This window comes from Palaemon carinicauda, chromosome 18 (assembly GCF_036898095.1).
Source record: "Palaemon carinicauda isolate YSFRI2023 chromosome 18, ASM3689809v2, whole genome shotgun sequence".
Taxonomy (NCBI): domain Eukaryota; kingdom Metazoa; phylum Arthropoda; class Malacostraca; order Decapoda; family Palaemonidae; genus Palaemon; species Palaemon carinicauda.
The window spans coordinates 74396525-74419044 of NC_090742.1; the positions used below are offsets into that span (position 1 = coordinate 74396525).

Genomic DNA, 22520 nt, shown 5'->3' on the forward strand with positions numbered 1-22520 from the left:
GGTTTTCAAGGTTTGATACAGTACGTATCTAGCAATAGTTAAAAATTACAGTATAGTACTGTATATCCATGATGACACTCCCACACGTAAACACGGCCAGTAGGCGCAAGTGTGCACTAGGCTGCTGTACGATAATCACGCTTTTTTTGCCCTGAGCGGTCATTTCACTAATGATAATTTTTCAAAGTTAATATAATTTCTTTATGCTTATAATTCGTAATTATAGTTAAAAGTAGGGATATTAATTAAATGGTTGAGTAAAAAAACAATTAATACTATTATTTAATTTCAAATGGCTACATAATACTGAATATTCTAATGGGTTCTTTTTATCTTCAATCGTAAATCTTACGCCTGGATAAGCAACAAAAGGAAAGGGATAGGTCTCTCTCTCTCTCTCTCTCTCTCTCTCTCTCTCTCTCTCATATCGTTTCCTGTATAGTTTTCAAATATGTTCGTCATACATTTGTACATTATTTATCCACTTTATTCTCTCTCTCTCTCTCTCTCTCTCTCTCTCTCTCTCTCTCTCGGCGTTTCCTTTCCCTTTATAGTTTTGTGAAATTTCGTTGTCCAGTCATTCGGTAATGAGAAGTCATTTTCGCTTTCGGCATCGAAAGAAAACTTTGTTTCTTCAATATACTCATCACTGGAGGATTCAGAACTAGTGCTCTCATTATCAAACAGGTTATCATTATCAAATTCCACAACAAGAATATCATTTATTTCATCTAAAGAAATAACCTTCCTCTTTAGACCTTTCATTACAAAAGGAACAACAAATAACCACTTATGCATGAACGCCCGAGCGCACTGATAGGAAACCACAGTTTTGTAACATCAAGCTACCTTCAGAAAAATAGTTGCCAGACATCATATAAGTTTCTATTCACAGTCCCCATATGCTGAGAGTGTTGCCAAGTGGTGATCCTATACTTACTATACGAGTAAAGTAACATCACGAGACTGACGGCTTGTAAAAGGCAATTAAAGTCATGAACGGAATATACAGTTGAAGGCGGTACCGAGTAGATCGTGGTGAACGGTTTATCACGTGGGTGACGCTTAACAGGTTAAAAAAACATTTTATATAGTTTGGTATTTTCTCTATCCATCCTCTCCCAGAAAACCTTCAAATGTGAATTATCGGAATGTGTGCAGATCTTGGCAGTGCGATAACTAGTTAGCGACTGAGAATAAAAAAAATAAAAAGCCCGATTGACGATGCTGATGAAGAGGATATCGAATACCGATTTTTTCTACGTTCTGTCTAATCCAATGTACAGTACATTCTTATGTAAAGGGCGAACCCCAACATTTCTTGATGCTGCTACACTTTAATTATAGATATTTTACCACCTATTTATAATCTTTATTTATAATAACATCTTTAGTAAAAGCTCTTCAATATCACTTTCAGGAGTAAATGCGTTTATGATCGACGATGAAACGTAAAAAAAAAACGTTTTCCTTTTAAGAAGGCGTTTTTTTAGAAAAAAAAAAACAACACGAAACAAAATTGCTCATATTTCATATATTTTGATTTTCTAAGGATAAATAAAAACAACATTAATTATAACATTATTATTACATAGTACCTGGTAAGATATCTTTTGCCGCAAAAATTAACCTATAGACAGATGTTAAAATTGGTTAGCGAGTTCGTTATGATCGGCGATGGAACGTACCAAACAAAGTAATGGGTTTGGTTGTGGTGACATGTTTGGCAGTAGCATGATATAAAATAGTCTTTATTTTGATGGTTTTTAATTTAAAGTTTAATGAATAAGGATTTTTCACCATAATCACAACGTAAGTATAGAAATTAATTAGTACAAATATGGAATATTATACATATAGGTGTTGGACAGTTAGGCTAGGCCTAGCGACAAGTTCACACAACAGATGGGCAAACCTTAACATTTTTCATCCAAAACTAGTCTTAAAATGTTTGAACAGAAATCTTTCTCTCACATTCTCCCCCCCCCCTTCTCAGACATCGGGGAACCATCACCCACCCCCCCAATACAATTAAGAAAACAATAGATTTCCTACGCTTCGCGGTGCTTGACTCGCGGATTTAGAATGCTCCTCGCAGATAGAGGAAAATTAATTTTTAAAAACTATCGATCGCGTAATTGAGGAATCGTGTAATTAGAACACGTGTAATTCGGGACCCTACTGTACCTACAAGTTCTTATCTGCATTTACCCTCTGACCTTTGGTAGCCATTCAACAGGTTGTGTAGCGAGCCCAGCTCCCACAAGGGATAATAAGCATCTGGTCTTAGCAATTGCAGCATAAGTCTGGAATGAGGAATAAGAATATCTGGGTGTTTAAGCTCTTTCTTCCACTCTCTTGGCATGCAGCAAAAGGTCTCAGGTTTGTATAGTTAGGGAAAATGTAAATTTCTTCAAATTTTTGTATACTGTATTGAAGAATTTTCTCAAAGTAACGATGTCAGTGGTTACTATGGCTGATTTCTAGAAATTCTTGGTGTATATGCACAAACGAAATCACCTTTTTGTCCTTCAAAAGAAGGCAATCGTGTTCCCCCATACGAATGGGGAAAAGGCACTCTAATAGATGATGATGATAATCCTACATGGAAGCTTCTAAATGTCATGATATTATGTATACATACATACATATACCAAGGCACTTCCCCCAATTTTGGGGGTAGCCGACATCAACAAATGAAACAAAACAAAAAGGGGACCTCTACTCTCTAAGTTCCTCCCAGCCTGACAAGGGACTCAACCGAGTTCAGCTGGTACTGCTAGGGTGCCACAGCCCACCCTCCCCCGTTATCCACCACAGATGAAGCTTCATAAAGCTGAATCCCCTACTGCTGCTACCCCCGCGGTCATCTAAGGCACCGGAGGAAGCAGCAGGGCCTATCGGAACTGCGTCACAATCGCTCGCCACTCATTCCTATTTCTAGCACGCTCTCTTGCCTCTCTCACATCTATCCTCCTATCACCCAGAGCTTTCTTCACTCTATCCATCCACCCAAACCTTGGCCTTCCTCTTGTACTTCTCCCATCAACTCTTGCATTCATCACCTTCTTTAGCAGACAGCCATTTTCCATTCTCTCAACATAGCCAAACCACCTCAACACATTCATATCTACTCTAGCTGCTAAGTCATTTCTTACACCCGTTCTCACCCTCACCACTTCGTTCCTAAGCCTATCTACTCGAGATACACCAGCCATACTCCTTAGACACTTCATCTCAAACATTCAATTTCTGTCTCTCCGTCACTTTCATTCCCCACAACTCCAATCCATACATCACAGTTGGTACAATCACTTTCTCATATAGAACTCTCTTTACATTCATGCCCAACCCTCTATTTTTTACTACTCCTTTAACTGCCCCCAACACTTTGCAACCTTCATTCACTCTCTGACGTACATCTGCTTCCACTCCACCATTTGCTGCAACAACAGACCCCAAGTACTTAAACTGATCCACTTCCTCAAGTAACTCTCCATTCAACATGACATTCAACCTTGCACCACCTTCCCTTCTTGTACATCTCATAACCTTACTCTTACCCACATTAACTCTCAACTTCCTTCTCTCACACACCCTTCCAAATTCTGTCACTAGTCGGTTAAGCTTCTTTAATGAAAGAGATGACAAAATTTGAAAAAGTATGTGTAACCCAAAAAGGCTATTTTATAGGCTGCCAATACCCTTAAAGGTCAAAGTGAGAGTTGCTTCACCTATTAAAGGGCTCAGGTTTGTTTACAATGCAATGTAAGGCTGTATACTGTATTATTATTTTTTTTTTAAACAAGAAATCACTTACTGCTCTCTGGATTATTTTTTCGATACTGAACTCCTTTGATTTTTCAGATACCCAATGGAGCATGGTATAGTAACTGATTGGAACGACATGGAACGCATATGGCATTATATTTATAGTAAAGACCAACTTCAAACATTTGCAGAAGAGGTAAAGTAGATATTTGAATGAAAGGGTTATGATAAAGTAGAAAAAAGAATTTGACACCTGTAGTTTATTGTAGCTAGTAAATTATAGCTGTAATGGGTTTAGTTATTAGTTAATTTTATTGATATGTAATCAGAATTCAATGAAATATTAGTTAAATAAACTTAGTTCTTAATTCTTAATTTTAAAATTCTATATGTATACTTTAGCACGACTTCTCTGCTTGAAATGAGTTGTCAATTAAATAGTAGTATGCAGAAGGTCTTGATGCATAAACATTCCATCAGGTAGTTGAGCTAAATTTCTCAAATGTTCAAGAAATCCTAACCTATGGCTGTTTCTTTGCTGTATAGATATTTGGTTTTATGGTCTTGAATAGTTTTCTAAGGGATTTATTGTTACTACTATCTATCTATCTCTACCATTACACTTCCCCCAATTCTGGTTGGTAGCCAACATGAAAAAACAGAAGGGGGATTTTTCCTCTTTGTTCCTCCTTGCCTGACGAGGGATTCAGCCAAGTTTGGTTGATACTGCTAGGCTCCCCCATCTTTATCCACAAGTGAAGCTTCATATGCTGACTCCCTTACTGCTGCTACCTCAGTTGGTCACCATAAGATGACCCAAGGTAGCAGCAATACCTATCAGAAGTGCATCATAATCAGTCGCCATTCATTTCTATTCCTGTGACGCTCTTTTGCCTCTCGCACACCTAACCTCCTGTCACCTAGGGCTTTCTTCAACCCATCCATCCACCCAAACCTTGACCTTCCTCTTGCACTTTTCCCATCAGCTCTTGCAATTATCACTTTCTTCAGCAGAAAACCATTTTCCATCCTCTCTACATGGCTAAACCACGTCAACACATATCCACTCTAGCTGATAATTATTATTATTATTACTAGCCAAGCTACAACCCTAGTTGGAAAAGAAAGATGCTATAAGCCCAAGGGCTCCAATAGGGAAAAATAGCCCACCCGTTCTCACTCTTACTACTTCATTTCTAACCCCATCCAACTTGGATACACCAACCATACTCCTTCTACACATCATCTTGAATACATTCCATTTATGTCTCTCTGTCACTTTCATTCCTCACAACTTTAATCCATACATCACAGTTCGTACAATCACTTTTTCATACAGAACTTTCTTTTCATTCATTCCTAACCCTCTATTTTTTTACCACTCCCTGCCCCAACACTTTATATCCTTCATTCACTTTCTGACGTACATCTGCTTCCACTCTACCATTAGTATCATCAACAGAACTAAAGTGCTTAAACTGATCTATGTCTTCAAGTAACTCTCTGTTCAACATGACATTCAATCTAGCAATGCCGTCACTTCTTGTTCACCTCATAACCTAACTCTTGCCTACATTTACTCGCAATTCCCGTCTCGCACACCCTCCGAAACTGTCAATAATTGACACAGCTTCTCCTCCGAGTCTGCAACCAATACAGTATCATCCACAACAGCAACTATTGTACTATTATTATTGTACAGTATATTGCCGTTTTTGTTTTTATTATTGTTATTAGGCAATTGATTAAGGCCACTTAGTCGAAATACTTGATATTTTCATAATTCCCCACCCTATTAACAATATTTGTTAAACTTTCTCACTGCCAACATTAGTGTATAACCACTATAGACACTGTTATCAAAGTAACATATTCCATTTTGAGGAGTTGATTAGGGCCACTTAGTCAAAATACTTGATTAACAATATTTATAAAACTGTCTCACTGCCAACATTACCGTGTATAACCACTATAGACACTGATATCAAAGTAACATATTCCTTTTTGTGGAGTAAGGCTATATTTGGAAAAATAACTCCATTTTTAATGTGGGCAATGGCTTGTAAAATACTGTACAATACAGTATAGGTAATTGTATACAAAGTCTAACAAAGCTGAAAATCATGTTGTTCCTACACGAATGCAAATATTCGTCATTTACTCTTATGTCATTTCGTAACGACCAGAATTAAAGTTTCATTGTATGGTTACCAACTATCCCACCCACGCTGGAGAGGAGAGGCTAAGTTAGCGAGACAGGTTCACTCATCTCTTGGTCGTCGTAGCAGGCAGACATGTTTACGGCCGTTTCCACATTGTGCTTTTTGTTGGTGCTTGTGCTGTGCTTTGTGCTTTTTCTGTTTGCTTTGTGTAAGAGTGGTCAAGTGTTGTTAAAGGTAGTATAAGGACCTGTCCTAGTCTTGGACGTCCGAGTGGCACCTCCATGAGGCGAGTCGAGGTAATCGTCCCATTCTGCTTGCCTGTACCTCTCCTCTACTTTTGATTTATGCAGGGAATTGCCACTTTCTCTAGTGGATAAGATATAATGGATGGCATAAAAAAAAAGGTCAAACGAGATTGTTTACTATTATTATTATTATTATTATTTGCTAAGCTACAACCCTAGCTGGAAAAGCAAAATGCTATAAGCCCAGGGGCCCCAACAGGGAAAATAGCCCAGTAAGGAAAGGAAAGAAGGAAAAATAAAATATTTTAAGAAGAGTAACATTAAAATAAATATTTCCTATATAAACTATGAAAACTTAAACAAAACAAGAGGAAGAGAAATTAAATAGAATAGTGTGCCTGATTGTACCCTCAAGCAAGAGAACTCTAACCCAAGACAGTGGAAGACCATGGTACAGAGGCTATGGCACTACCCAAGACTAGAGAACAATGGTTTGATTTTGGAGTGTCTTTCTCCTAGAAGAGCTGCTTACCATAGCTAAAGAGTCTCTTCTACCCTTACTAAGAGGAAAGTAGCCACAGAACAAATACAGTGCAGTAGTTAACCCCTTGAGCGAAGAAGAATTGTTTAGTAACCTCAGTGTTGTCAGGTGTGTGAGGACAGAGGAGAATCTGTTAAGAATAGGCCAGACTATTCGGCGTATGTGTAGGCAAAGAGAAAGAACCGTAACCAAAGAGAAGGATCCAACGTAGTACTGTCTGGCCAGTCAAAGGACCCCATAACTCTCTGGCGGTAGTATTTCAACGGGCGGCTGGTGCCTTGGCCAACCTACTCATCTGCTCCTTCCTCTTCCTGGGGGACTAGAAGCAAAAAACCACCGTTAGTAGTTCATGATATCTCCCATTCAGATCCATTTTTTGGAGTTGTCAGAAACTTGTGTCCAAAAAGTAAAGTCATCCTCTTCAAAGTACTGAAGTGATTGATGTAGTATTGCCTATGTTGCACAGTGAACCGTAGATCACGTTTAGTGATACTGATCCTTTGGTTTTGTCCCTTGTCCAACCAGAGCATGAAATAGTACAAGTGTCTTGTATTTCAGGTTATGACAACTTTAACAGATTGCCATTTCCTCCTACGAGCATGCTCAGTCAATGGGATCACATTTTCCTTTCAAGAATTGTTAATCAAGGAGATTTACCAGAATTACAGTTACAATCTCCGATAAAGAGTGGAAAACCTTGCCTAAAACGCCACCTTGAACACCGTATCGAGTGGCCGTAGATCAACCTATCACTCCAGATACAGAATCAGCGTTGTTGGAGGGATTCTATTACTGTAATCCCAATTCACGTAATCCTCAAGCTGCAGAGAGAGTAGCAAAGTCAGATTTTTCTAATTTAAAGAAATATAAGAGAAGAAAGGCAGCAGAACCCTTCCCCTCCTTCCTCAGGTGGCTCCACCCACGAATACGAGAGATTGACCTTCACCCAAGAAACAGATCCAACTCTCCACCCTATTATTCTGCTTCCATGAATAAGCATTCTAGGTGGAATTCACCTAATACTGTACAGTAAATCTTAATCTTCACAGGTATTAAGTTGGGACAGAGGGGACTTACTCCTCTCGGGTATCAAGCTGGGACAGAGTCCCCTGCTATTCAGTCTCAGTCCTATATAGACAGAATTGTATTTGAGGAGCGATCAATTTGTTTTGTCGTCTGAACATTTTAAGTATGGATGAGAGCACAAGGATGTACCAGAAAGAGTGAAAATCTTGACAAATATCGTTAAACAGGAACCTAGCCATGTCACTGGAGCAGAAGCCTACGCCTTCTATGTTAACAATGATCATCCATTGATGATTCGCCAGATCCCAATCTTGAGGCTACTACCAGCACCACTGGTGTAATCCCTCTCTAGGTTCCAGCCGCCAGTTGGGAGACCTCTCATTTTCATAAGTTCATGTAACTAACGGGTTTCAGCAGTGAGACCTGTTTGCGATTTAGCTGGTCTTCGAAATTACCACCTCTTGTGGTATCCTGTCAAAAAAAATTTTGTCAACTCAAGAGGTGCACCGTTGCACTCTAACCATCAACCTGATGTTGTAGACCTTATTCCAGGTCTACTTAGCAACAAGCTAGCTAATATTCTCTCCACCTTTTTGGCATCTGAGATGCAAAACATGGAGGTAGTTGCCATGTCAGCTATTCAGGCCTGCTCCCGGCTGGAGCACTGGTCAGGGGCAGTGTTTTTGATGCTATCACAGAAAATAGGAAAGACTCAGAATTCGAGGAAGATTGATGATTTGTCCAGATCTGGGGCCAAGGTGTTAGTTCCTTTTGCATGAGACAGTTTTCCTGTAGAGGAACTGGTACAGTATCTTGAAACACTGAGATCTGGTTTTTGCTAAATGCTCTAAACAATTGTCTCCCAGAAGCGCGCTCTATTAGTGCAACTTGAACGTGATCGATCATCCCACACTCTTTCCTCCCACAGGAGTAGCTGCAGCCGTAGAGAAGACAGAGAAGGCTAGCCAGTCATCTTTTATGGGAACAGCAGCAGCAGCCAGGATGCTAATCATCAACCTCAAAAGCCTTCCCCTTTTAAGCAGGTACAGCAGCGTCGGCTCTTGCCACCTGCAGACAACAACCAACCTATGAGAAAACAAGATGATCAGACCCTTGACTTTTGCCGGTGAGGTCACTTCTCCAGATGAAAGGGCAGAGGTCGTTGTGGCTCTCACCAGGGACTGCAGATCCCCCCAACTTACCACCAGTAGGGAGATGTCTGCAAAGTCTTTGGGACAGGTGACAGTTCTTCGGGGCTGACCCCTGGACAGTAGAGGTTTGCCGTTCAGGGTATCGTGTTCCATTCACAGACTGTCACCCTCCCGACACGAACGCCAACAACCCCATCTTACTATTCAAAAGGATCTCGAAAAGATCTTTTAAATGTGGAAGCATTTCAGATGCTTACCAAAGGGCCTGTTATCTCAGACAGATCCCCAGGCTTCTTCAGCAACCTGTTCTTGGTAAAGAAGCTTTTGGGGGCCTGGAGACCTTTCATAGACTTCTCCCACTTAAACAACTTTGTGCTCCAAACAAGGTTTAAGATATAGACCCCAGGCACCGTTCTTTAGGCCATCAGAAAGAACGACTTCTTTTTAACATGATAGATGCAGAAAGTATCTCAGATTCTCTTTCAGAGACAAGATCTACCATTTAAATGTGTTGTACTTCAGCCTGTCTACAACTCCTGAAGTCTTCACTCAAGTCTTTGCCCTGGTATCGGCTTAGGTTCATGCTATGGGTATTGGGGTTCTGAAGTACCTGAACAATTGGTTTCTCTTGGCGGAATCTTAGATCTGAGCTGCTGCTTCAATGAGATGTCCTCAACTTCTGCAGGGGGCTGGGAATTCAGATGAACCTTGAAGTCCAGCCTCATCCCATTGCAGCGCCTTCAATACCTAGGCATGGACATTGATTCGGTCCAAGCGAAAGCCAGATAAGTGGCAGTCCCTCTCTCAAAATAAGTCTTCCAGCTCATTCTTGGCAGAGACTCCTGAGACGTCTCTCCTCCCAGAGAGAAACTAGTTCCCTCTGGAAGGATGCACCTTTGCTTGCTGCAGTGGGCTTTAAAGAGCCAGTGATCCAAGACATCAGACCCTCCTGCACCCTTAGTAGAAGTGCCCCAAGAAGTGAGAACAGATCTCTTGTGTTGAATGAAGGTGGAGAACTTGTTAGCCAGTTCTCCACTACAGGTTCATCCTTCAGACATTTCTACTTTTACAGATGCCTCTCGCCAAGGATGGGGGAGTCCAACTTTGGAGAGAGCAGATTTCTGGTATATGGTCACAGGAAGGCAAGACCATCCATATCATCTACTTTACATGAGAGATGAAAGTGACGTATCTAGTGTTACTCCACTTTTCAGACACACTTAAGAGGAACTGTGGTGTTGAGTGACAGCTCTACAGTAGTGACCTACATAACTATCAAATGGGCTCAGTATTCCATCTGCTATACTAGCACAGTGGGAACACACCATTGGGACCAGATAAATGCAGTCTTACTTTCAGCCTACTTTATTCCAGGATAGAGGACCGTGATAGCAGACAGCCTTGAGCTGACTGGGGATGACGGTTTGTTGAGAATTGTCTTTGCTTTGCAAAAAGTCTTTTGGCATTGTGGGGTTCCCCAACCCTGGACATGTTTGCCACTCACCTAAATGACAAATTCCGAGTTTATTACTCTTCAGTCCCAGACCCAGCTACAGTGATGGAGGACACATTCCAACACCAATGGGATGGGACGGACTTCTACGCCTTTTCCCCTTTCTGCCTGATGTGTCAGATCCTGAACAAAGTAAGACAGTCCATATATGTAAGAATAATGCTAGTCACCCTAAGGTGGCCTCAAGCAGAATGGTATCCAGACCTTATCCAGCACCTCCTTCGAAAGAGTTCTTCTCGAGACTGATTGCAAAGCAGCTTTGAGGATACCTCCAGAAGTCTTCTGCAGCGGTCTACAAGGTGAAGTGGTCAACTTTCAATGATTGGTGTTGTGGAAGAATATTGCTGCTCTCAAGGCCACTATTTCGGTTCCTGCAGAAAGAGAAGTTTCTCTCATTCACAGCAGTTAAAAAGACTATAAGATTCAGCCTTGAGCCAAGTCTCTAAACTGAAGGGAATCAGGGTAGTAGGTTGGCCAGGGCACCAGCCGCCCGTTGAAATACTACCACTAGAGAGGTATTGGATCCTTTGACTGGCCAGACAGTAATGCATTGGATCCCTCTCTCTGGTCACGGCTTATTTTTTCTTTGCCTACACTTACACAGAATAGTTTGGCCTATTCTTTACATATTTTCGTCTTTCCTCATACACCTGACAACAATGAGATACTTAACACTTCTTCACCCAAGGGGTCAATTACTGTACTGCAATTTGTTCAGTGTACTTTCCTCTTGGTAAGGGTAGAAGAGACTCTTTAGCTGTGGTAAGCAGCTCTTCTAGGAGGACACTCCAATATTAAACCACTGTTCTCTAGTCTTGGGTAGTGCCATAGCCTCTGTACCATGGTCTTCCACTGTCTTGGGTTGGAGTTCTCTTGCTTGAGGGTACACTCAGGCACACTACTCTATCTTATTTTTTTTTCTTCCTCTTGTTTTTTTGAAATGGTGTGTTGGGCAGGCTTAATAGAAGGGCCATGGATGCCTGGTGGTTTATCAAGAGGTTGTCTTTTTTTTTTTTTCTGATTCTTTTTCTTCTCAAAACCATCCTTACTGTCCTCCCTTCAGTTGAAGTGGCTATCCTGGAGGGTATTTAGCCTTGCATGGTGTATCGGCTCCTCCATGTTGACCAGTTTTTCCGACTTTTTACTATAGTCTATGGGTATCATCAATCACTTTGTTTATAATTCTGTACGTATTGTTTATGTTATAATTCTTGTTAATCTAGTTTTTAAGTATGATGTCTCTTTTTTATTTCTATTAATTCTTATGCTGTCTGGAGATATTGAGCGAAATCCGGGACCAGTACGTCCTAGATTTCGTCAATGTCGTCTTCTGTATTGCAATATTCGTGGTCTTCATGCAAATATCCAAGACCTTACAGTTGCGTCCAGACAGTATGATATTCTTTTGTGCTCAGAAACTTTGGTTTCTAATATGAGGCACTCATCTGAGCTCCTTATAACTGGTTTTAAGAAGCCAATAATGTTGAAACGTGATGCCATCCCTAGGGCCAGGGGAATGGCGGTGTATATTAGGACCGAGTACCCTGCTTCTCATAAGTCCTGCTATCAATGTGGATGTCATGAGATTCCGGTAATAAAAGTTTGTGGCAGGCATAACAACTTTTATTTATGTTCGATCTACCGGAATCCAGACAGGGATGATTCTATCTTTGATTGTCTTCTTACCATTATGGCTAAGATACAAGAAGATGATAGAAAGGCTTCTTTTGTCTTTGTTGGTGATTTTAATGCTCACCATAGGGAGTGGTTAAGTTCTATCTCTCCTACCGATCGCCATGGCTTAAGAGCTTTAGACTTTGCCTCTGAATCAGGCTGTGAGCAAATCATAAATGAAGCTACTCACAGGTCTGGTAATTGCTTGGACCTCGTATACACTGACTCCCCTGGCGTTATAACTGGTAAGGTTGGTTCTCCAGTCGGGACATCTGATCATGCCTTGATTTCATTATTAGTGAAGACTGAGCAGCCTGTCCCTGATATATCATATTCTTGTAAAATTTATATGAAATCCCAAGCAGACTGGAATGGGATTTTACATGATCTTTTGTGCTTGAATTGGTCACAATTATATAGTAGTGTAGATCCTGTTGTCCCTTTGAATGAGAATCTAGTCAACATAATTGATAGGCGTATCCCTTCTCGTGTGCTAAGGTACCGAGTGAAGGACAAACCGTGGTTCAATGATGATTGTAGACGTGCTTTTTTGGAGAAGCAGGAGGCCTATCAACTTTGGAAGGGTAACAGATCAGATTTGACCTGGAACAACTATACTCAGCTTCGAGCTTTTGCTCATAGAGTTTATGCCTCAACTGAAAAGGAGTACAATTTAACCATAAAAGAAACGCTTTCTGGTACAACTCAGGAACATAAATGGTGGTCTACCCTTAAATCTGCACTCTTTGGTGTAGATGCAACAGTTCCTCCTTTACTTAAACCAGATGGCTCTGTCACTCACTGTCCAAAGGAAAAGGCAACCCTTTTGGCTGATGTTTTTGACAGTAAACAGAGTAATGAAAAACTTGAACTTCCTCAATCCTGTTTTCCTGAGGCTAAACTAACTAGTTTAGCTTTTCGATCTCGTGAGATTAAAGCTCTGTTGATGGACCTTGATGCTTATGGAGGTGTAGACCCAAATGGTATTTTTCCTTTGTTTTTTATAAAGACAGCAGATTTCTTAGCTCCAAAGTTATCTGTTATTTTGCGCAAGTTAGCAAGAAGAGGAGCTTTTAGCACTAGTTGGAGAATTGGTAATGTTACTCCTCTATGTAAATGTGTATGTGGTAGCTCAAGTCCCACTGATTACCGACCAATTTCCATAACTCCCATACAGTGAACCCTCGTTTATCGCGGTAGATAGGTTCCAGACCCGGCCGCGATAGGTGAAAATCCGCGAAGTAGTGACAGCATATTTACCTATTTATTTAACATGTATATTCAGACTTTTAAAACTTTCCCTTGTACGTAGTACTGTTAACCAACTACCCTTTAATGTACAGAACACTTAATGCATGGACTAACGTACCCTAAACTAAAACAGGCACAAATATTAAGGGCGACTTTATATCATGCTTTTCCTAAACACGCCTAAAAGCACGATAAAAAATGGCAACCAATGTTTTGTTTACGTTTATCTCTGATTATAATGAAGAAACAAACGCATTTACACATCTGTGTATAGGTTAGTTTCTGCATCGATTATATTGATTATTCAGTACAGTATGTTGATTTGGTTATTACTAATGTTTTACTTAATTTTTCTTAGGACTTCCAAATGAAATGTTTTTCTTTATGACGCCACCTGAAACGACGGCGTCATAAAGTACGCTCAGTAAACAAACTAAGGAATTTAACGCGCATGATGAAAGTGATAAATAATGATATTACAGTAAAACCTTTAATAAAATATGTTATTACAAATATTATTTACCGTATCTATATAAAATCATACATACGTAGCAAAGCAGGAAAACAATCTACGAGAGAGAGAGAGAGAGAGAGAGAGAGAGAGAGAGAGAAAGAGAGAGAGAGAGAGAGAGAGAGTTTTACATACGTAAATGTAAATTTTAAACAAAACAAAAAATAGCCCCATTTCATTTAAAATAGATTACAAATATTTTACTTTATCATATTAAAGTAGTCTGTATAATACTGTAAAGTTCAGTACAGTATGTTGTTGTTAAAGTCGTGGCGATGAAATTCTCACGAAACAAAAACACGCCATTTGAGTACAACAGCTGATTCTCTCTCTCTCTCTCTCTCTCTCTCTCTCTCTCCGTGTTATACAATACTTACATTTAGATGAAGAAGCTAAAATTAGTTTTCTTAGTGTCAATTAAATACGAAACGAAATAATTAGGCCGAGTCTACATCCATTTCAATCATAGTTAAAAATACGGCATCCGATTTCATCAGCAAACCACTATTTTTTGGGAAATATCATTTTATTCTAGAAAATTGCCACTCTTTAAATAGTTAATTGCACATTAAGAAAGCGTGTACTCTTATTTTTAAATTTCGGGTTTGTTTTAAAAATCGAGTATTGTTGACTTCTTTTTTTTTTTTACTTTTGGCTGTGATTAGATCAGCTGTCATCTAGCTGCCGCTGTTGAGTGTGTACGAATACACTAACAAAGTATCATTTATACCATTTCTTAACTTATTCAAACCGTCTACAGTATACAGTTGATATTACATAAGCACCAATGTGTTATAACCTATCAATTTTTTTTGTTTATTACATTTAAACCCCCCCTCTCTCTCTCTCTCTCTCTCTCTCTCTCTCTCTCTGTGGGCTACTTTTCACTACCTCCCATTCCTTACCTCTCTCTATCTCTCTAACAAATGATATCTTTGTTGCTCCTCAAAGTTTCATTTATATTAAAAATCAATCACGATTCAATTTTCCTTACTTTCTCCAATCTCGCACCATCGGTCACTTCGCGGTATTTTTTATATTTCCGGAAAATCCGCGATATATGTATATACATCGGTTATGAAAAAAAATCCGCGAAGTGGTGAATCCGCGATGGTCGAACCGCGAAGTAGCGAGGGTTCACTGTATTATCTAAAGTTTTTGAACGTCTTCTGGCAAAACGTCTTAATAGGTTTGCTGAAGGTAATCATCTACTCCCTAGTTTGCAATTTGGTTTTCGTAAAGGCCTTGGAGCATGTGATGCCCTTCTTACAATCTCCAATGCTGTACAGAAATCCCTTGATTGTGGTCGGGAAGTTCGTATGATTGGCCTTGATTTTAGTGCTGCCTTTGACCGTGTTAATCATGAGGCCCTTGTTTTCAAACTGAAACAGTTGGGAGTGGGTGGGTCGTTTCTTAGCATTATTATTGATTTTTTAAGTAATAGATCTCAAAAAGTTGTTGTTGATGGGCACCATAGTGATTATAGGTATGTGATATCCGGTGTTCCACAGGGTAGTGTTCTTGGCCCTTTACTTTTTATACTATATACACATGACATGTGGTTTGGCCTAGAAAACAAGCTTGTTGCATATGCAGATGATGCTACTCTCTTTGCATCAATTCCATCCCCTGAATGTAGATCTAGGGTTGGTGAATCCCTTAATAGAGATTTAGCTAGAATTAGTGCATGGTGCAAATTATGGGGTATGAAGTTGAATCCTAACAAAACTCAAAGTATGATTGTAAGTAGGTCAAGGACGGTGGTTCCTCAACATCCGGATCTCAGTATTGATAATGTTTCTTTAAATATGTATGACTCTTTCAAAATTTTAGGTGTGATTCTCGACAGTAATTTACTTTTGAGAAACATATAAGGTCTGTGTCTTCTTCAATTTCACAAAAAATAGGCTTATTGAGAAAGTCTTTCAAGATTTTCGGTGATCAATCTATTCTGAAGAAGTGTTTTAATTCTTTCATTCTACCTTGTTTTGAGTATTGTTCTCCTGTCTGGTGTTCAGCCGCTGATTCTCATCTTAATTTGTTGGACAGAAACTTACGGTCTATTAAATTTCTTATTCCTGATCTAGATATTAATCTCTGGCACCGTCGTTCAATTAGTTCATTATGCATGTTGCATAAGATTTTTCACAACTCTGACCATCCTTTACATTCAGATCTCCCTGGACAATTCTATCCTGTTCGTAATACTAGGCAGGCAGTTAATTCTAATAGCCAGGCCTTCTCCATCACGAGGCTCAATACTACGCAGTACTCTAGAAGTTTTATTCCAGCTGTGACCAAGTTGTGGAATGATCTTCCTAATCGGGTGGTTGAATCAGTAGAACTTCAAAAGTTCAAAGTTGGAGCAAATGCTTTTTTGTTGACCTGGTGGACATAGTCTTTTTATAGTTTATTTATGACATATTTGTTTTTGATGTTGTTGATAGTTTATTATATGACATGTCTGTTTTGACGTTGTTTCTTATTTTAGAATGATTTATTGTTAATTTGTTCTCTTCATTTATTTATTTCCTTATTTCCTTTCCTCACTGGGCTATTTTTCCCTGTTGGAGCCCCTGGGCTTATAGCATCTTGCTTTTCCAACTAGGGTTGTAGCTTGGATAGTAATAATAATAATAATAATAATCAACCTCTCTTCTTCATGAGAACTTTTAACGCTTATTAGAATTTTTGGACAGACCTGCTCACCTCGAAACTTAAACCCCCGACTTAGAGGGTGTTAAAGGTCTTGCGGTCTCTCTAGATGGCTCCTTACGAGCCCTTGAATATGACCTCAGCAAAAAGAGTTGGCAAACTGCATGGTGTGTCTTACCTAGTATCACTATCTTTTTCCTACATTCCAGAGTTCGTGGCTAAGATCCGGAACCCAGCCATTAATGTCAGCAGATTTGACTCTTACCATATCGACTATTAAAGTGGTAACTGATGCTCCCGATAATGTGCTACTCAGTCCTTTAGGAGTGGTCCAAAAATATCCTAAGAGAACTGCTCCTATTTTACCTAAATTATCCAACCTTTTCTTGATCAGGTCACATCAAAAAGAATTCAAAGAACACTATCTCTTTCTGGTTACATGAAGTTACCCTCAGAGCCTTTAAATCCTCAGGGAAAGCACACCACCAGGTCCCACCTTAGAGCTCATGATACCTATGGTCTTGTTGCAACCTTGGCATTTTGCAAGAATCTCCCATTGGTTCAAGTCCTTTTGGAAGAGAGAGGCTACCTTCACAGCACAATTTTTAAAAGGGCTATACCCATAGATTGCTGGATACTATCTCTCTGAGCCCCATTGCTGCCGCACAACAGCTTATCTAAGCCAAACTCTTGCAGGACAATTAACCTTTTGTCACAAGGTCATTAGACTTGTAAATTGTGGCAGACATCTCGAGCTTCCCTCTTTATGAGCCGAGCTTGATTGTCATACAGTATATATTTTTGTTTATCACTAATAAGGGCTAGATAGACACCTGTCTAATAATGAAGACTACCTCCCACCTGAGGAAGACTCCCTCCCACCTGAGGAAGACTCCCTATATAAATGACTCAGAATTTTGTATCCGCATAGAAAATAACTACAAGTTTTTGAAACTTCTGTAATTGTATTTTTCCTAACTATACAAACCCGAGTCATTATCCAAATGTCCTGCGGCATCCACCTCTCAAGCCTTGACTATGCGAAGAAAGGCTGGCTTGCTTTCATCCAATGTGGAGATATAGCTGGTAACCATACACTGTTGCCAGTTAGGCACTTTTCTTTTCTGGTCACAGCAAAACAATGTAGGAGTACATACATACATACATATACCAAGACACTTCCCGCAATTTTGGGGGGTAGCCGACATCAACAAAAGAAAGAAAACAAAAAAGGGGACCTCTACTCTACGTTCCTCCAGCCTAAAAAGGGACTCAACCGAGTTCAGCTGGTACTGCTAGGGTGCCACAGCCCACCCTCCCACATTTCCACCACAGATGAAGCTTCATAATGCTGAATCCCCTACTGCTGCTATCTCCGCGGTCATCTAAGGCATCGGAGGCAGCAGCAGGGCCTACCGGAACTGCGTCATAATCGCTCGCCATTCATTTCTATTTCTAACACGCTCTCTTGCCTCTCTCACATCTATCCTCCTATCACCCAGAGCTTTCTTCACTCTATCCATCCACCCAAACCTTGGCCTTCCTCTTGTATTTCTCCCATCAACTCTTGCATTCATCACCTTCTTTAGCGGACAGCCATTTTCCATTCTCTCAACATGGCCAAACCACCTCAACACATTCATATCCACTCTAGCTGCTAACTCATTTCCTACACCCGTTCTCATTCTCACCACTTCGTTCCTAACCCTATCTACTCGAGATACACCAGCCATACTCCTTAGACACTTCATCTCAAACACATTCAATTTCTGTCTCTCCGTCACTTTCATTCCCCGAACTCCGATCCATACATCACAGTTGGTACAATCACTTTCTCATATAGAACTCTTTTTACATTCCTGCCCAACCCTCTATTTTTTACTACTCCCTTAACTGCCCCCAACACTTTGCAACCTTCATTCACTCTCTGACGTACATCTGCTTCCACTCCACCATTTGATGCAACAACAGACCACAAGTACTTAAACTGATCTACTTCCCCAAGTAACTCTCCATTCAATATAACTTTCAACCTTGCACCACCTTCCCTTCTCGTACATCTCATAACCTTACTCTTACCCACATTAACTCTCAACTTCCTTCTCTCACACACACTTCCAAATTCTGTCACTAATCGGCCAAGCTTCTCTTCTGTGTCTGCAACCAGTACTGTATCATCCGCAAACAACAACTGATTTACTTCCCATTCATGGTCATTCTCGTCTACCAGTTTTAATCCTCGTCCACCAGTTTTAATCCTCGTCCAAGCACTCGAGCATTCACCTCTCTCACCACTCCATCAACATACAAGTTAAACAACCACGGTGACATCACACATCCCTGTCTCGGCCCCACTCTCACCGGAAACCAATCACTCACTTCATTTCCTATCCTAACACATGCTTTACTACCTTTGTAGAAACTTTTCACTGCTTGCAACAACTTTCCACCAACTCCATATAACCTCATCACATTCCACATTGCTTCCCTATCAACTCTATCATACACTTTCTCCAGATCCATAAACGCAACATACACCTCCTTACCTTTTTCTAAATATTTCTTGCATATCTGCCTTACTGTAAAAATCTTATTCATATAACCCCTACCTCTTCTAAAACCACCCTGTATTTCTAAGATTGCATTCTCTGTTTTATCCTTGATCCTATTAATCATTACTCTACCATACACTTTTCCAACTGTAGGAGTAAACCCAAATAAATGTCTCGGGTGTGTATAACTAAGAAAAATACAAATTACTTAAAAAAATATGTAGTTAGTATTTGAAAGGTTAATGCAGCCATATCAGTCCTTTATGTAAATTCACTATCCACAAGCTAGCCTCATTCTATTGATTGTTGGTTTTACCATTTTGTTTCCTGTAATGTGTGTCTTCTTGCCCAGATGGTTAAATTTTTTAAGGATCTTTTAATTCATGAAGATTTTTTTTTTTCCATTTATCAAGAACACACACTTGGACCAGCCCTTTGAAGGTTGTAAACTTTATTTCATTGTTCATATTGATCATGTTGATGAGGTTATGTTAACGATAATTGAAACTAACTTGCCGTACATTTATAAAGCATTGACATATAATGTAGTTATGTACTGTGTAACATAATTTATTCCCTCTGCTAGTGTATTTTAAACGGCTTTTTTTCAGATTTGTATATATTCATAGTGTGTAAGTGTGCTTTTATATTATTTCTATAAGCTGAATTTGATTTCATGGAAAAAAAGATTATCATTATGTATAGGTGTACTATAAATCCAATAGAAAGAGAAGAGGCAAACAGTAAAGAATTTTCTATAAAGTCCTTATTGGGTAATTAAAGTCATCAGTGATGTATACACAAATACTGTTGCAATTTAAAACTAAAATCAGCTCAAGGATAGTGATCATAGAAAACAACTGTAAGTATTGTATGTAATACCTATAGTAGCTTGACTGAGATTTCAATCTATGATGTATTTAATTCTTTGCAGCACCCTGTATTGTTAACGGAAGCCCCTCTCAATCCTCGAAAAAATAGAGAGAAAGCTGCAGAAATATTTTTCGAGACATTCAACGTTCCTGCCCTTTTTGTCTCCATGCAAGCTGTTTTAAGTTTGTAAGTACTGTACATTATTCATAAGAAATGTTTGGTGTCCGTATTAATTCAACTCAGCCCTCTATGCATACTGTTACTCTGCTGTTATAAGTTATCCAGTATTAAATCAAGTAACTACAGTACGTAAAAAGAAGTAATTAAAACTAAAGGTAAGAAATATTTGATTATATTCTGGATGAAGTATTAAGTTGTAACTTTTGAGAGCAATGTATATGTTCTGTACATTTTATAAATAGGAAAATATTACTTTGAAAGCATTTTCTTATAGGTATGCAACTGGTAGAACAACTGGTGTGGTTCTAGATTCTGGAGATGGAGTAACGCATGCTGTCCCCATTTACGAAGGTTTTGCTATGCCACATTCCATTATGAGGGTAGATATTGCCGGTAGAGATGTTACACGGTAAGCTCTAAAATCTGTAATGTTCGTTTGGTGTACATTACTATACTTTATTAGTAAAAAAGAATTATTGTTTATTTAATGTTGATACTGTTTGCAGCATTACAAGGTTCAATTACTAATAAGTATTTAACTTCTTTGTGTTATTCTCTATTGAAACAAAGGTTTGATTAACGTCTAATTTAGCTCCAAATTATTCCGACGCGACCACAAACTTCCGAGTCGTTTATATGGATTACTCCTAGTCTCATTTTTTTTACTACGACCAAAGATTAAAAGAAAAAGGGTTTAATTTCATCATTCTTGTTGTCAATCACTGCACATGTGGCGTAAGACGCCTGCACATGACACTATCCACTACACTCCTGTTCTTGAAGTTAAGAGGACATACCTCATTATCACTCTTCGATCAAACATACGCATTCGCCCTTGAATACTCTTACAGTGCTTAGTGCCTGTGCCTTTTGTGTCTAATATACACTTACACATGCATTTCTATCATTATTTGCGAGTGACTGCGTTGTGACAAGCAACTCAAATACTGTGTATTCATGCCTTGGTCATGATGGACGTCCCTGCAGTATTGTCATAAGTATGGTTGAAGTTGATCTGCACCCTGTTTGTCCCTCTTGCCATGGTAAGAGAGATTAAGTGGAATCATGTGAGTACTGTAGGGAGTGGTTGTCCTCCCAGTGGGGAGATAACGTTCTTGTCACAAGAAATGATCCCAGCGAGATTGTTCTTCTTTGTCTTCTGCCAGCTGTGGCTAGAAACGAAAGTTCATTTCTGCGACGAATGTTATCCCACAACCAGGTCTTTCATGTCAGGAACCCACTAAGGCTCCAACCACGGATGACGATAGCCATCAAAATGTTGTTAATGATTTATCACCCAGTGTTGATGATATACAGTATGCTCTTAAACCAGTACTTGTAGCGGATCATTTAGCTAAGGCCGCTGTACTCCCAGAGCCAGATCCAATATCAATACAGGTACTCCTCATAGAACGACCTTTTGTTTATCTTGCGTAAATGTACGCAAGTTGTTTTCGATACTTTGGGCAAAGGCAACTGGCAGCGAATCTATCATCTCGTTACTCAGTAGCTCCTCCAGCATCACTTGTTCTTTCCTACATCTCGTTTTATAGTATGCGATTGTGTATTTTTACTCTCATGTACGTACATATTCCCGTATTTCTCAAATTGTCAGAGAAAAGGAAGAGTGTAACTCGTTCAAGATCTGCTAAGAAGCAACGATAATCAATTACCAGTGAAACTAAATTTAAAGTAATAAAACACATGAAGGCAGAATGAAAAATCATTCAGTTGCAAGTGGTATGAGCCTTAAGCTTTCTATGATTTCTACGAAACTAAAGGACAAGGAATGTTTAAAGGAGATGGCAAAACCAAAACATTTGGTAATAGCTGTTGTTAAAGTATATCTTGAATTGATAACTAAAAAGTACAAATATTATTAAATGAAGTTCGGTTAACATTGGGAAACCAGAATTATTTTAAACTTCTTTCAGTATATATACTTTATATGAGCTAAAATTAGAGTGCAGCTGACGAAATCAAATGTATTTTAAGCCCAGCTTACTATCAAAGATATGATAAATAAAGTTTATATTTATTCTATGTATAGCATTTAATTTAGACTTTGTAAAGAAAAGAAAAATCGTGTTACAGAGAAGCAGATAGATAGAGCTAGAGGTAAGAAACGACAGAGCAAGAGGTAGCTTAGGTAGGTAGGTGATAGAGAAAGATCCTAGTGATAACTAATAATGAAAGCTATAAATGTACTATATGAAACATATGATAGCTTATATCACATTGTTGTTTATGTAATATTAACTATATAGATATTTTGAATAAGTTAAGAAATAATGTAAACAATATTCTTTATTTGTATGTGTGCATATTCTTGAGAGCAGCAGCTAGTCATCAGCTGATCTGATCACAACTAAAAATAAAGCAAAAAGAAGTCAGTAATACTTGATTGTCAAGATA

The 22520-nt window shown here is 39.2% G+C and overlaps 1 protein-coding gene across 1 annotated transcript in view; it reads left to right on the forward strand.

Annotated features, from left to right (window-relative positions):
* Positions 1-22520, forward strand: part of Arp1 (Actin-related protein 1) — a 47234-nt gene that overhangs the window by 10510 nt on the left and 14204 nt on the right. Inside the window, exons 4-6 of the mRNA XM_068392529.1 lie at positions 3868-3967; positions 19987-20111; positions 20380-20514. Coding sequence (XP_068248630.1) covers positions 3868-3967; positions 19987-20111; positions 20380-20514 — 360 coding nt within the window. The remainder of the gene's footprint in view (positions 1-3867; positions 3968-19986; positions 20112-20379; positions 20515-22520) is intronic.